Here is a 16503-nt window from a genome sequence, read left to right on the forward strand (position 1 = left end):
GATGGGCTATTGAGCATTTTAAAACTCAGAAAGTGTATGAAGTACAGCCACTGTTCACCAGAAAGCCAAAAGTTGTACTGGGTACTCCTCTTGCAGAGAACGTCTTATAACAATATATCTTTGTTTTCACACAGACTACCACACAGAGTATTTTTCAGTTTACGAGAGTCAAGCAATCATAGAAAGCATCACCAAACAAAACACCCAGGCAGGAGAAGCCATACAGATGAGTTCTGTGAAAGCAAATTCTGTTACCAAGAAGTTTTCTGGGAAACACAGAGAAAAGAGCATTTCAGAGCTGAGACACCTTCAGTCCCATGTTAGGCGAGTCAGGCAAGCCTACAGATTGAACTGAGGTAATTTAGGGCTGGAAGCAAAGTACTACTACTCTTTCTAGAGCTTCAAAGTGTGCTGCAGTTTCAGATCTTTCTCATCTATTTAAAATGCACGAAGCAGATCATATACAAGCAGACCAAGTTGGTGTTCCCCAGCCACTTACAGAGCAAGTGCTTGGGCTTTGCCCATCCTCATGGATTTACTGGGTTTGAGAGCTCTGCTGTCCACAGCCAACACCAATTTACCTACCTTTCTATTTCCAACCTTTATCCTATTTCACTTCTACTGAAAGTTCTGGTAGTTTAGTTTATTTTTATTATTGTTTGATCTGGTTTATCCTGTCCTTCATCATTTTCCCCAACAGTAGGAGCTGAAAGGATTTCTGTTTTATTCACTGTTGAAAACACAATGCAAATTCCCTCCAAGGATTGTGAGGCCTGACAAGTATTCTCGATGCCAAAGTAGTTTGCTAGATCTGTCAGCATCCAGCAATGTCATACAAAATTTTTTATCTAAAAAGACAATAGTCACCATCCCTAGTTGCCAGAGAATTTAAGGCAAGCTTTAATTTTTTATGTTTTTTATTGCCAGTGAAAAATGTTTTCAGCCAGGCACTTTAGAGGTGGTTATCTCAAGCTTTCTTTTTTTTGTCATGCAGTTCCATAGCATTGATTTCTAACATCACAACCAGAATGCAAAAGAACACATTTCAATTTATTCTTTGTAAAATACAGCATATTATATCAAGACTGAGAAAGAGAATTCTCTTTTTAAATTGCTTGCTTATTAATTACACACGCTAGTTTGATCTGACTTCTGACTTTTTTTTCCCCTGACTGACACTTGTATAAGCATTTTTAGACGAGACCTTGCAAGATGCTACAGGGCTCTGACCCCAGGTAAAAGCAGATGTAAACATGTACTTACATTGCATGGGACATGCCCATTCCCAGAAACTAAAATGGGTTCAGTTGGATGCACCAATTAAAAATGCCTGATTGAAACGGCAACTGAACGCTCAGAACCTCACCTAACTCAGCTTCCAGTGTCAAGAAAGCTTTACCTGTCCTGGCACACAATCACTGTCATCACAGCTACCTGTGACATGACAGGAAAAGTTCATTAGTTTCAGCTAAAGAAGTAAGCAATTCTTCTGCCACTAGGGAACTAAAGTCCTTTTTTAACTCATAATATTCTTAGCAGGGAGAAGATACCTACAATATGAATACCAGCAAAACTCTTCCCTGGACACAAAGTTTTTCAGAATTTCCCATGTTGCATCACTATACCATTAACTATTTTCAGTTCTATGAATTACTGCATGATACCAGTCTAGCATAATTGTGCTCTTTAAACAGAATTTTGTTTAGACAAAATGAAAATTTAATCTATCTCCAAATGTGCAATGCCTTAAAGTGACCATGGGTGACAGGGATCTAACTTTGAGTATTTAGTTTTTTCTTCAAGAGCTAAGTTTTACTATATGAACAGAAAACTGGAAGGCACCAGTAAAGTTATTGAACACATTTCCTCAAAAAAAGGCCACAAGTTTAACATAACCCCAACACAATTCCAACACTCTGAGATTACCCTAGAAGCCCAAAAGCCGTCAGGAAGATGGCAGGAGACAGTAAGGACATCCCTAGTTTTTTTCAGTTTCCTGAACTAGCAACACATTTATTTTAACGAACCCAAAAAACTTGAAATTCATGCTCAGAGATGAAACAACAGCCTGTGCTACACTGCATGTCACGAAAATCCCACCAGTTCCTCCTTATCTGACCTGGGTGAGAAACATTTCCTGTCAGCTCCAGAAGCTGCCCCACCAGATGAACGCCGAGCGTACCCACAGAGCAAGCCTGCCAGGTGCCGCCAGAAGCAGGAAGGATGCTTACCTCACATGCTGCTTTTAGCAGTGCTAGCTATTTGAAGTAAAACACAAACAAACAGCAAACACACACAGTTTAGGAGCCAAATGACCTCCAAAGGATAGGAAGAGGATGCATGAGTGATCAGCTCTTGCTAGCAAGACTAAGTTACAATAACTGTTTCCCTCTTGTCACTCTAAAGTCACAGTGGTTTCACTCCATTATTTCAAACTCATTACAGACCTCCAAGCAAGTTTACGACTGTCACGCAATCCTTTTCTTCTACCTCTATGCTGCTACTTATTCTTATTTTGCATTTAAACAGAACATAAACACATTCACTGTAACACATAACACTTTTACATTTGCCTTTTTATATTGCATCTTAACCTGAGGATATAAAATTGATCATTATTCTTCAATAACGCAACTCCATTCCTGGAAACAGCTGCCTTAAAATGTTAAGCTTTCCTTTGCAATTTCTGAGGTAAATGTGCTGATAACAGTTATAAGGCACAGCATCAGCTTCTCTGTGTCAAGTGCAACTCTTGCAAGACAAGAGTGTTAAGTGTTAAACACAAGTTAAGTTAAATCAACATTTAGCACCCAGTATTTATGTACAAAGACATCAGATTTTTGCATTTAGCTTGTCCTGTAACAGAGTAAAAGAACTGCCTCCTCCCAAAAGCAAACATTTGACTCAGTCTACACAATGACACCATAACTTTACAATATTTAGATGTGTTCTAAAACAGGCTCAACTGGTACAACAAATAAAACCCTTGATGTGAACAGCATCTAAAGTCAGATGAATAGGAATTTCTTGTTCTCCATTAGAAGGTAAGCAGAAGTATTAACCACTCTTTGTGTCACTCCTTCCCATTCTGAGTTTAAGGAAAAATGCAATGGTAAACCAGCTATGGCAAAATACCTTTGTTATGACGATTATGCCTCTATGATGACTAACACTTGGCATTAACTAAGAAAATTTGTAAAATACATCCCAAAGTAAACACAGAAATCCTAACTAATATGCTCTTTTCAGACACAAGTTTGTAATTTTAGCTAGGTTTTAATCTACTACTGAATACCCACTGAAACGTGTAAAGAAACCAGATCCAGATTCAAACTCTAGGAAATGTAATCTAAGGGCATTGTTCAAGCCTTATTTCTAATTAAGGATTTAATACTTGGCCAGTACCTTCCAAACGAGGATTAAGAATTTTGCAAAGGAAGACAGTATGACTGTAAACTGCTGCCTTGGCTTTCCCAGCTCAGGAAGCACAGATACCACACCCAAAATCTTGTTCAGGCCTTTTTTCTCTCATTTCTGCTTTTTCTCTTCTCTTTTCCATATAAAGTTCAATATTAAGTGTTAATCTTTTCTCCTAAACCAGAATCACAAAATATAAGAAGTCTTCGTCCACCCAAATTATGCAGTTCTAAACATAGAGCTACAGTTCCAAGATACATGGAAAAACATCAAAGGCAAATATAAGAAGTTAAGGTTTTCAACATTTTAGTACTTTATCTGTTAGTCGCGTAGAATCTTCTGTCCTAAGTATGTGCCTGTAAATACCATGTTTTTACTTGGATCTTGGAGTTATCACACATGAGCCCACCACGAAAAATACAGATTCTTAACACATTAGTTGCAAAGAGGTGCTATGCTCAAATTGCTCTTATTACTCAAAATTATTTTAAGGAATAACAATAACACTTTACCAGGAAAACTTATTTTGGCTTCAGGGGTTTTTAAACCCTTCGTGAACCGTTATATAACTCTTCCCTTTGTAGCCCTGATCATGTTTTATTTTATTTACAAACAGAAGTATCTATCCCAGCAGTTATACGATGAGCAAATGCATCTGCATGTATCTGCATCCCCAGATAATATCACCAGTGGCAAAGGAAAAAGAATTAAAAAGACTATTTCTGTGAACCAGACAGGAAACCCTACACTTCAGCCTCTTCAAGTCAGTGCTAAAGAGAGAAGTGTCTTATGGCTTTGCAAAAGGTATTTTAAACCTTGAAAGTTTAACTAGTTTTCAAAGCTTTTTAAGCAGATTTAAAATCCTCCACACATGAAAGACAAGCCATTAAAATATATATGAAGAGACCTAGCAGCATAACATATCTCCTTAAAGAACGATAAACTTCTGCGTAAGATGGACTGTTCAGTGTGTGGGAGGGCAGAAGCATGCTGACATTAGCTTAGAAAAACATGCAAACTCTTAACACTTCTGAATGCAAACAATTTAAAAGCCCGCAAACTATCCCCCAGGCAGCAGTCTCAAATAATTAAGTACTAAAACAAAACTAAAATTAAATTTGAAAAAAGCACAGGAGCATCAACTTTCATACTGACTGACAACATTACATGATGCAGGTTATTGGTTTTGGCTTATATTTAGTTATATTAATACTAGTATGTTCATTCTACTGAATTTTATACAAAACTCTTTTTATACCAAGTTAATATTTGTATTAGTTAATTCATGAAGTTTTTCCCTTTTAATTTCACTGCCCAAAACCCTATCACACTGCTGAAAGTGGCATATGGCATTACATGAAAAAATGGCAGTCGGGCAAATGCCTGCAGGGGACTAATTCATCTCTACCAGCATTGATACCACAGCACCTGCCCCCACATTACTACAGCTGGAATCTCTGGAGTAGAGCAGAGCCTGCCACTCCTCCCAGAACTGTCCTTTGACTGCTGGGGAGTAGGGTCATCTCTCCCCAACAAGGTCTCTTCTCCCCCGTGAAGAATGCAGGGGAGATAGGAGAAAGGGCTTCCTTGACCTATTTCTCTAGCAGCTCTCACCCTTCCCCCTCCTACACACACATATCTGCACCCACCTCCAAATTACACATACATCCAAGAATCTTTGTAGGTTGGTGAAAAAAAAAATCTGCAGGCAATGAGGCACTGAAAAGCAGCAACATTTTTCTCCATATTTTTGCATCTGTTAAGAAAAGCTGAAAGCTGGAGTGACTACCCTCCATTTTTGTCTCTGGAGAGTGAAAGGAAAAGGTAAAAAGCATCAAAACGCCAATCTTAGATGCAAAATCATAGTTGCCTTAATTTTTTTTGCTGTTCATAATTCTCCAACACCCACTCTTTGCTAGTGACAGCCCAAACACACAGAAGACATTGTTCATACCCTGAGGAGCTTCCCAATTAAATGAAAGAAATTTGAATATAACGAAAACATTCATTTAGATACAACTGGAGGGTTTAAAGTTACACAAAAGATTATAATTTATGAAGGACTTACAGGTATGCTTGGTGCTCATACACAAGAGAGCTTCAGCCAAACTCTGGCTTATATTCCTTGGTTTTGTCAAAAACGATGAAAGTGATGCACAATCTCAGGCACTACCTGCTTTTGCTCTCAAAACATTTATATAATCCTCAACAAAGGACTGTGAAATATCCCGCTCCTAATCAATCGATAATCCTGTAGAGAAACCAGACTAGCTTAAATGTCCTCTTTCAAGTTTTTTTAGGTATCACCGTTTGAAAATTTCAATCGGAAAAACAAGAAACCATTACAGGGAAGTAGCACTAACCTAAATAACAACATATGAGTTAATGAGTTGGGGGTGGTGGGGTGTTAGGCTTAATGAAACTTCAGAGCAGTATGGTAAGAAAGCTTCATTTTTTTTATATACAAAACCAGCATCTAAGACTATAACTAGATAGCCCATGTCCTGAAATGGCATTGTACAAACTGAAAAAGCATCTTTAACTTTTTATTGGTGTAAAATAAATTCTAGTACGGTAACACAGTACTTGAGACTAAAAATCTACATATAAATATAAGACTTGTAAGAAAACTTATCTAGTTCATAGCAATATATAGTTGCTCTTCATAGTCACCTGAAGAACACAGCATGCTTTAAAAAGTTAGAGAAACCTAACTTCTGTAGACCAATACTTATTTAGTATCCTTCCAGTTAAAACCAACAGTGAAAAAGGTTGGCAGTATACAGATTATATCAAAAGTTTTCATTGCTCTTAAAAAAAATCCTGCAGACTTCTTCATGTATTACACTGAAAGAATTATCTTTTTAATCAGATTCAAGTGATGCTCTGCAAAAAAAAAGTACAGCAGAGGAAAAGAGTTATCTGATCAGCACGTTACACCCACAGGCTCAGAGTCTGTGGTTCATAAACAGCTCTCTGCAGTGAAGAAAAAAAAAAAAAAAAAAGAAGAAGAAGAAAAAATAGTGCTTGCTCTGACCACAATCCTGAAAGCAGCTTTGGAAGACTCTTAATCAAAACCCTACCAAAGCTAGGCACGTTACCCATGGACAGAACTACCAACTGCATCAAATGTTTTTTTCAGAACTAGGACCTTCCTGGAACTACATACCTTATTAGTACCTTACAGGCCACAATGAATCCTCATACAAAGAATTCTGCATTTCTGGTCTAATTCCTGGACTTAATTCATATAGTTCTTAACTCTACCAACACACAATTAAACTGGTTTTCATGACTTTTCCTTGAAAATTTAATGAAAAGAAGACCCTTTAAAGAAAAATAATTCAGACATCATGCAACACTAAATAATAAATCACTAAGATTTATTATCGTTCTGGTTCTGGCACAGGTAAGATAAACTACAGGAGCTATTTATGCAATTCAACACAACCTATTAAACACCTTCTCTGAAAATCATGCATCTAGCCCTAGAGCTATAGAAGGCTTCCTAGCATTTAAAAAGGAAATAGAGACAAAGCAATCAAATTTCAAGCCTTGTTCAAACAATTATTCTTTGCTTAAACAGAAAATGAACGGCTATTTCAAAGGGGTTTTCAAGTAAAACTTGAACAGTCAGGACCTAAAGCAGTCCTAGACCCAAACCACCACATTCAGTGGCTGAATTTCCTGGATATATCTGCATACTCCATGAAGCCTTTTTGCTGCTTTTCGTATGTGCTACAACCAAAGAAATGAAGGTGTAGCAAACAGCACTCTCTTAACCACACAAACCAAAACCAGTCTGAGTTGTCTTCTTGGGAAACCATGGACAGAAATGCTGAACACCTTATGTTCACAGGAGTTGTTGCACATTGCCTTTCTACTGGTAGCTACTATATTTGCATTGCCTTTTGTGTCTGGCCTCTGCAATCCAGTTTTAATAAAATCAATATAGGATGTACAGTTTATAGAATGAGTTCAATCACCAACTTTATCTTTGTACATTTAACTAAAATCTAAAGTTCAGACATATATATGTGTATGCACATATTGTGTACATTTGTGTATGCATGGATACATAGATAAACACACACTCTTCACAAAGATTACACTGGCACTATTATTTTGGACATGTCCTGTGGAAGAGTTCAGAAACATCAGCTTTCCAGAAATTCAGTTTACTTTTCATGACGGAAGGACCTGGATAGAAAAAAGAAAAAGGAAGAAGGAAAAAAAAAAAAAAAATGCTGACTGCTTTAGTTAGCCAATTTCTAGGCTCAAGCATATCTTACAGTGCCAGGTACAGTATAACTTTCAAGAGACAAGAGTGCCAGGAGAAGACTAAAGTTGCTGTAGGTGCAGCTGCCATACAATCTTGAAGTAATTGCCTTATGTAAGACTATGCACTCAGGACAACTGTAACACTGCATTACTCCTGATACCTAGAAAGGGTGATTCAGCCCAAAGCGCAAAAAAACTTGTATCTTTTTACCCTAAAGCTAAAGAGCAATGCTCCTCCTTAAAATAACACAACAGTTTTGATAATATTAATACATGTTATCAAGTTGTCCTCTGGGTCTGTAAGTGAAAATTTAATACAGAAGGCCAGCTGACAATGTTAAAATGGGCACACATTTTTGCTCTTTCTTTTGTTTGCTTGTTCATTAAGGAGTGACACAGGAAAGAATTATAAAAAGCTGCAACTGCCTGGAAGGGAATGTAAAACTTTTTGCTATAACGTGCTATGGACACTGCAAGCCAAATCCACAATTAACAAATATTGGGCTGTTAGAATAGCTTAGCACTCATCTCCCAGTCACTTAGCAAACTCTGGTGAACAGAAGTTAATTCACCTCAAAGTTTTGCGAGAATCGGGTTATGAATTTTCCCAAGAAAAAGTTGTCACACTAACTAGTTACTATGTTTCAACGTATCATGTTAATTGCTGCTTACCTCTTGACCATACTGCAAAGGACTGGAAGTTATGACGTGGGCTACAATCTGACTTTGGTCCTAAAGGGTTTTTTCTTCTCCTTGGAATATATGTCTCAACTGCCTAATTAAATACAGCTGAAATGCAACTTTCAAGGTAACATCTTAGGTGTAGTATAATATCAAAAGCATCATTTACTCTGAAAATACAGTAAGCAATATATTCTAAATTGTTGAGGGAACCGTATCCTGTTTTGTGCTAAGAGTAGGCATTAAGCCCTCTAATAAACAGATTATTTTTTTTAACATAACCCAAGTGAAGAATAAACAAAGCTTGTCAGCAAAAAATGTTACAATTCATGCTATTAGTTCAATGGAGTGCTCAATTATAAGAATATTTACATAAAGAGTACCCTTTTATCTCTCCTGCCCCAAAAATGAGAAAAGGGTTAGAAGATCACTATTCTAGCAATGCTATTGTGCACTCCTGTAGTTTAAAACAGAGAGAAAGAGAGAGAGCAGCCCAAAAGGATGATCTACTCAGTCAAGAACACAGTATTAAGAAATCAATATTCAAGTATGCAAGCTACTCTCAAATCACAAAAACAGGTATCCAACGGGAAAACAAAATTTTGATCCAGCTATAAGTAAAGACATGCTAGCACAACTGAGCCTGTAACCAAGTCAGGAGCTACCTACCATACATGAAGTGATAAATTTACATTAACCTACGTGAAACCTCTTAGGTGTTTACATTGAGTAGAAAACAATGTTGGAAATAATTAGTGGAATGATTTAAGAACAAATTTCATAATACACACAAACCTTGCTGCATTTCATGTATGTATGATCCCTTACAGCTCGGAGAGCCCTAGGACATTGTCAGATCCAAAAAATTAACATTCCTTCAGAGTTATGCTATAATTAAGAAGTTATCTAAAAATACTTTTCCAAAAGCATAGTAATTTTAACAGCAAAATTTTTCACCATGTCACATTGTTGCAGACATATAGCGTCCTCATAAAAATATCATCTTATTAATAGCTACACATGCAGTAGGGCTACCACAATTTTTATTTGTTAGAACAGTTACACGCTGGCACAGGGAAATTAAAATGCAGAAGAATGCACGCTACAGCAAAGCTTGAAAAGAAAAAGCTTAAAGATACATGGGTCACATTAAGGTCTTCCTCTCTCCTAAGTCGGCTTCTCCTGCTGCCCACTCATGCAGGGAGATCATAATTTTGTGGCTGTGATATTTCCACGGCAATACTGGTGACAGTGATGTCACAAATTCAGCCCTGACATAGCTTCAGGATCAAGTACAAGGAGCAGATGGGATGCGAGGGAGAAAGGCCCTATTTAAACACAAATCTCTTTCATAAGAAAGAAAGAAGCATGAGCAAAGAAACAGGTGAATGGACCACGTTTCCCAGTATGATATATTCAAAAGATTATCCTAGCATGAAAATCTATTTAAAGGCAAGACCTACAATACAGGGTAACTGTCAAATTTGTTCGGCCTTATAATAAGCCAACCTTGAAAGCTCCCTGTTTAGCATGACAAGTCTTGTGCCTCATTTCTAAAGTGGCAGTGAAGACAATACGCTTTTGTCCCTTGTGAATTTCCTTTAAATAACTTTAACATTCAGATATATTAATCTGATACATATAGTATTATGAGAACAGTGATGTAAATATGATGTCAAGACCTCACTGGAGGGAGTTTGTTATCTGAATTAGATATAATATGAAAGAAATTAAAAGAAATCCCAGATAGGTCACCAAGTACAGCAGGATGGTAACTGGGATATTCAGCCAGCAGAATTTGATTGGTAAAAGAGGACTGTACTTTTGTGCTGATCTCCAGACTCATGCAAGAATCAATACAACCTCCAGGCCAGCTGAAACACCCCTAAACCCCTTGCCAGCCACACGGCACAGACTCCAACGCTACCGGCATCAGACATCCTTTTTGCCTTTGGCCACTCCATGGACAAACAGCAACTGAGCCCACGCAGGGTACAAGGAATTACAGCAAAAAGTGGAATACAACAGGGTGCACCCACAATACAGTCTCCACATTAACTCGGGTCACAGTTCAAGGAGATATACAGATTTCTTAAAGACACTACTCTCCACAGAGGACAACTGACAAACAGCATGAAATGCCCACCAAGGGAGGCAGGGGAAGTGACTACAACCAGAATTCAGGCACAGGCAGTCATTCAGAGCTGCAGGTAACGAGAAGTGGTTTCTCATGGCAGCAGAGGCAGAAAGATGCAAAACAAAAATCAGAAGTCAAAAGGGACATAAAAGCAATTAAAAGGATATAGATCCATGTTCTGATCACAGAAAAAAAAAAAACGCATCTGTCAAGATTTCAAGATGAAGACCTGAAAGGATTATCAACAATCTAGCTCTCAGGAGGGAAAGAAAGAAAGGGAATTAGATCTGCAGGTTGAAGCTGGGCCTAAGCCGAGATGTGAATGGGCCCCCAGGAAGGGATGTCAGGTGGAGGCAGAGACTAAATGCACAATGCAAGGAGGAACAGATCAGAAGTCAAGTAGCTAAGCAGGGTTCACAGACATCATCAATGAAATTACTAAGGTAAAAACTGCAAAAGGGAGAGAACAGAAGGTAAAATGTGCCATGATACAAACCACAACAATGACCAGAGAGTTAGGAAAGCCCATCTGATTCCCCAAACCATGACTGTACCAACAGCAAATCAAAACAGGTAATAAACCAAAGGATGCTGGCTGGTCACAAAAAAAGTGAAAATACCCAAGGACTGCACCAGGACCAAGACGTCATTCCACAACTAAGTGAACAATCTCATGACGAGGCATTCTCAGGAAAAGACCTAAAGAACTACAATTGTTTAGCTTCAACAAAAATGGTTTTTGTAAACATATCAGGCATGCACCCATGACACCATTGACAAAAATGTTGGCTGAAATTAAAAAAAAAAAAAAAAAAAAAAAAAAAAAAAAAGGGATACTTTGGGGCTATAACTTTCTACAGGCTTCTAACTTGTTAAGAGTAGTAAACTCTGGAAACAGCATCCATTAGCACAGTAGAAAAAGAAATATATTCAATTTTAAGACATAGTTTATCATTTTTACAGTTGTGATTAAGACACAGCTGTCACAGACTAACATGACTACAACACAATACCAACAAGACTTCTTCTCTCCCTGTGTTTTAATAAGGCCAACAGCCTCGGATGAGAACATGAACCAAGCTCCCCCAGTGGACTTTCTAGAGGTCACTTTAATTTCTGCACTGGAAATCCCATCTTCTTTCTACCTAAGAGGAAAAAAGCCTCTCTCAGATAACCCTTGCACTACTACATCTCTCTTAGCACATGTTTACAGAGACATGAAATTGATGGCTAATATAAGCTCTAGTCAGCACTCATTGCTGTTTGTATCATGAATCAAACCAAAGCAGCTGCCAAACATGAGCTAGAAAGTCTCTGTTGTTCAGAAAAGAACTTACTTTCTCCCTATCACACTAATCGAAATTAACATTCCACTGATAGACAGAAGTCAATTGTTCTGCTAAAATGAAATCTTATACAAAATCAACATTTTAAGACTTAAGAACTGTAGAAGATACATTTCAAGTCCAAGCTTTGCAAGTTCTCTCAGAACGAAAATATTTTTACAATAGCCAAAATGAAAACATAACAATAAAAACCCACAACTATGAATTAACACATTAATAGATTTTAAAAGGCAATAAAATAACCATAGTCACTTTCTAATACATTCCAAATCCAACCACAATTCAAAACATAAGATGACACTAGATCAAGATGCGAACTATTTTTTTTTCCACCTCTCCTTTCTATAAATAAATATCAATAGGTACAGTACATTACCTTCGTCTTCAGATGCTTGGCATTTTACTTTCAGTACCAAATCAAAGGTACGTTCTGGATTTTCCCTAGAAGCAAACACAACTGATTAATCACATATATGTTTCAGATAGTGTTTCTACCATATGATACCTTTTCCATTTTATTTGTACAGAATAAAATTAAAATAAATTAAAAATTCATTAAAATAAAATTGGAAATCAGATTAGTTCTACGGAAGAACTAAAGTCACATTACCCTGTACAGCCTTAAGAATAAGGAAGATAAACAAGTTAAACTGTGTGATTTATTTAAGTGATACTGTCACTGCCTTATCCATCAAATAGCTTTTAAGCCACTCCATTATACCATGCCTAACAGTTGGAAAAAAAGTGCTACTAAAATCCTTACCAATCAATCTGAAACATATTAATGGAGTCATGGGCAGCCTTTTCTAAAGGTACATTTTATTTCTACTTAATAGGAATTGCCCATCACTACACTTCCATTTTAATGGACGAATTTAGCCACTACCCTTTAAATGCATATGATTACCACCATAAGGCTGAGAATCACTTAGCCTTCTCTTTCACAAGATATTGATCTTTGACTTTAAAGGCTGAATCTCAGACACGATTCAGTGAGTGAAAAAATACTAATGCAATAACTAGGGATGGACACAGTCCTGAGCTAGCCAGGAAGATGGCGAGATGGAGCCTCCATATCTGCAGCAACCATCACGGTCAGCTCTGTGTGATAGCCAATGCCTCTTTCACCTCCCCAGTAAATACACACCTGGTAATAATGAACTGCATATGCTAACAGCAATTAGCACTGAACCTAATCCCAAACTAAATGTTTATTAAAACAGTTCTAAATACCATTACTATGCCACCCACCTCTGCCTACCAAGCATGCTGCTATTTATATTAAAAACAAATGGTATAACCTCACCCGTATCAATTATCTATTTAACCACATAAAAGGCACACACTTGAACTCCCTTCTTGGGTAATGCTCCCACTGAAGGCAGCTGGAGTTTTAGGCAAATAAAAAAAAATCCAAGACTTGGTTCCAGGTTTCTAGAATGCTTCAAATAAAGCACGCAGCAAATTAACACACTGTTGTTTCTTTAAAGGAAGTTTTGAATTAAATCCAAAGGCTGAGCTGGGGAAAATTTCAACTGTCACAAATTAATTGATTAGGTACATGCTTTCACTGACCTCAGCACCATCAACTGAGATATGCAATTACAGTCTAATTCAGGTTATGGAGACATAACCCGCCCGTATCACAATGTTTCCTTGCATCCTATTTTAAAGCATTTAGTTGGGGAAAATCCTGTATCTGCTGATCCTGTGTGTAGGAGATCAAATTCTGCTCTGAGTTACAACAGCCTAAATCCAGGATATTGGAGATTTACTCTGGTATTAAAGTCCATCCATTGTTCCTCTGGCTGGCGAGTGGGTTCAGAATGAAACTGATAAGGCTTGGCTTTGTTGAGCCACCTAGAAAAGCGAACCACAAAAATCCCTCCTTTAAAACAAGTGAGATCTCCCCATGATGTTACTCTAGCTCAGGTGCTGGGTTTATATTCTCAGGCCATTTAACCCTTCCATTTCTTCCTAAAACCCCGACCACGCAATGCTGCGTTTTTAACATGAATCGGTTAGTGTTACAAACACTGAATGAGGGCTTCTACCTCAACTCCTAGCTGAATTACCCTCATGAAGAAAGCTCTTTGAAGTAACACTGCATTCCGCCTTTCACTATACCACTCTAAATCTACTTTTGCAGAAAAATGCTTCTAAGTTTACTCTTCACATCCCACCACGCTTAGAAGTGTCAAAAATGTGTCAAACTAATCTGAGAATTGTCAGTCTGTCTCTCGTTTCCTTTACAGCTACCCGGTAGCAGCCTGCTTATTCATCATGTATTTACACAGAGATTTTTGTCAATTCCTGAAACCCGTGTTTAACATCTTGGTGGTTTCCAATATCAGCAAGACCGGGTGGCCACTCCTGATTGGTAAGGCTGAATAGCAGTGCTTCCAAACACCCAAAAGTCTCTTTTGCACCTGCCACGCCATAACGGCACAAAGAAGGTTTGTAATTACTGGAGAGCTTAACGTCACAAACCCTAGCCCACCAGCCGCTGTAGGCAGGGTCACTGTAGGCAGCAGTACCGCCCAGGCCTGAGGGCGCTCTGGCGACCGAGGCAGGCAGCTGGGCCCGCGGGCTGCGGCCGCGCTCCCGCCACGGCGGGTGGGCGCCTCCGGAGCGAGCTGCCACCATTTCGCGACCCCCTGTCACCGGCCACAGGCCGACAGAGCGCAGGCACCGCTCCGCCCGCCCCCGTGCCCTGCCGGGCGCCGCTCCCCGGCACCGACGCCCTTGACCCGGCGACTAGCAGGAGCGCGCCACCCCACCCCACCCCCCCCCAGCTGCGGGAGGGCGACAGCAGGGCAGGCGGCACCGCCCCTCCGCTCTGTGCGCCCCGCTCCCCCCGCGCCGCGGGTTCCGCCTCGGCCCGGCCCGGCCCGGCCCGGCGCGCAGCGCCCGCTCCCGGCCCCGCTGCCTCCCGCCCGCCCCGCTGTCACTCAGCGGCCGCGGCGCGCCCGGCCCCTCGCACGCTCCCGCCGGGTGGGCTCCCTCTCCTCCCCTCCCTCCCTCTCCCTCCCTCCCTCCCTCTCCCTCCCTCCCTGCCAGCCGCCTGGCGGGCCCGGCAGGCCGGGGCGGCTGCGAGGCCTACTCGCTGCCTGCCCGCCGCGCCTGACAGCCCCACCGCGGCCCCTCGCCGGGCGCCCCCCCCCCCACTCACTTGAACCTGCTGTCCATGGTCACATCGCGGGCCCCCGGCGGCTGCTCCAGTGCCCCTCGGGGAGAAGCGCCCCGCGCGGCAGGGGCGAGCGGGCAGCGCCGGCCCCTCTGCCTTGGGCGGCGGGGGCGGCTCAGCGCTGCGGCGGCGGGCGGCGGCCCATGGCTGCTCCGCTCCCCCGGCTCGGGCCGCGACTGCGGCGGAGCAGCGGCACCGCCTCCTTCCCCCGTCTCTCAGTTCCTGTTGCCGTCGCTCCGGCACCTTCTGGGAACCAGGAAGCTCCGCGGCGGCCCGGGGAGCCGCCGGGGCCAGCGTCACCTGAGCCCGGCGGGGGAGGGCCAGGGGGCGAGCGGGAGGCGGCGGGGGGCCGCGGGGCCTGCCCCCGTCAGGGGCGGTGTACGGCCCCTGCCCGCCGCGGCAGGTGCGCTGGGCCCGGGGAGCCCTGCTGCGCCAGGCTCGGCTCGGCTCGGCCCGGCCCGGCCCGAGGCGGCTGCAGCCCCTTCTCCGGGCCCGGGCGGAGGCCCCTCGTAGGTGGTGTGGGGCAGCGCACAGGTACGGCGACGTCGGCGGCGCTCACGTTTTGCCTCACGGACACCTTCACCTGCTGCAAAAGAAGCTCCTGGGATGCGTCCGGCGAGCATGCTAACTTAAGCATCTCAACAGCCCTTTTACGTTCTTCATGCACAGCAGGAAAGTGGAGCTTTTCATACTAGAGGTCATAAATGTTAATTTAACCTGCGGTAATCAGTTTAGCTTTTATTTTTATCGAGTGCTAAACAAACAGTCTCCCAAACTGCTTAAGAGGTGGTGCTGTGGGGGAAGGCGCTGGAGTAAACGCACCGTCCCTTAAACACGCATAAAAAGCTTTATTCCCTCGAGTGTTTCCAGTGAGTTTGGAAAGGAAGAAAAAATAACACTGTCCTTGAGAGGCTTCCAAGTCTCATTCATCTGAGAGGCACTGAGCAGCCAAATTCCCACCTACACCAAGTTTCCCTCCCCTGCATAGTATCATTGCAGTGAAAAAATGCATAAAATAGATTCTCCGGTACTGGGCCAAAGAAGAACGTCATTCTTCTCGCTCTTCTTCCAGAAACTAATCGTATCAGCAGTTGAAGAAAAAAATTCAAGCCAGTTATATATTAAACACATAAAACAGCATTAGTGAATTACTAAGGCTGAAAAATCAAATATTCAAAAGTCAGGAAATTACTAACTTCTCCAAAGCAATATTGCCTTGGCTTCATTACACATCCTCACAGGATCCACATTACACACCTCGCAGGATAGAGATTAACACTAAAACTATAGATGTGCAGCGAAAACAACTGAATGTCACAGCAGAAACCTTAGCTTTGGGATTTTCTTGGTTTTCAAGTGCTTACTTTCCCAGCCTTCATTTCGCAATAATTTTTGGCTGTGTTTTAACAGCCAGTATTTGCAACTCCCACTGAAGTAAATGAAATTGTTTGGGG

At 41.1% G+C, this 16503-nt stretch overlaps 1 protein-coding gene across 5 annotated transcripts in view; it reads right to left on the reverse strand.

Moving 5' to 3' along the window:
* Positions 1-16221, reverse strand: part of DENND1B (DENN domain containing 1B) — a 171236-nt gene extending 155015 nt beyond the window's left edge. For 3 of the 5 annotated variants that reach the window (XM_052800687.1, XM_052800685.1, XM_052800682.1), the window contains exons 1-2: positions 15035-16219; positions 12239-12303 (exon numbers count right to left, since the gene is read on the reverse strand). In XM_052800687.1, coding sequence (XP_052656647.1) covers positions 12239-12303; positions 15035-15051 — 82 coding nt within the window. In that variant the 5' untranslated portion in view covers positions 15052-16219. Of the gene's footprint in view, positions 1-12238; positions 12304-15034 lie in introns of all 5 variants that reach the window. The other 2 variants (XM_052800688.1, XM_052800686.1) reach the window with 2 other exon arrangements.
* Between the last annotated feature and the right edge of the window lie 282 nt (positions 16222-16503).

This window comes from Harpia harpyja, chromosome 11 (assembly GCF_026419915.1).
Source record: "Harpia harpyja isolate bHarHar1 chromosome 11, bHarHar1 primary haplotype, whole genome shotgun sequence".
Lineage (NCBI taxonomy): Eukaryota > Metazoa > Chordata > Aves > Accipitriformes > Accipitridae > Harpia > Harpia harpyja.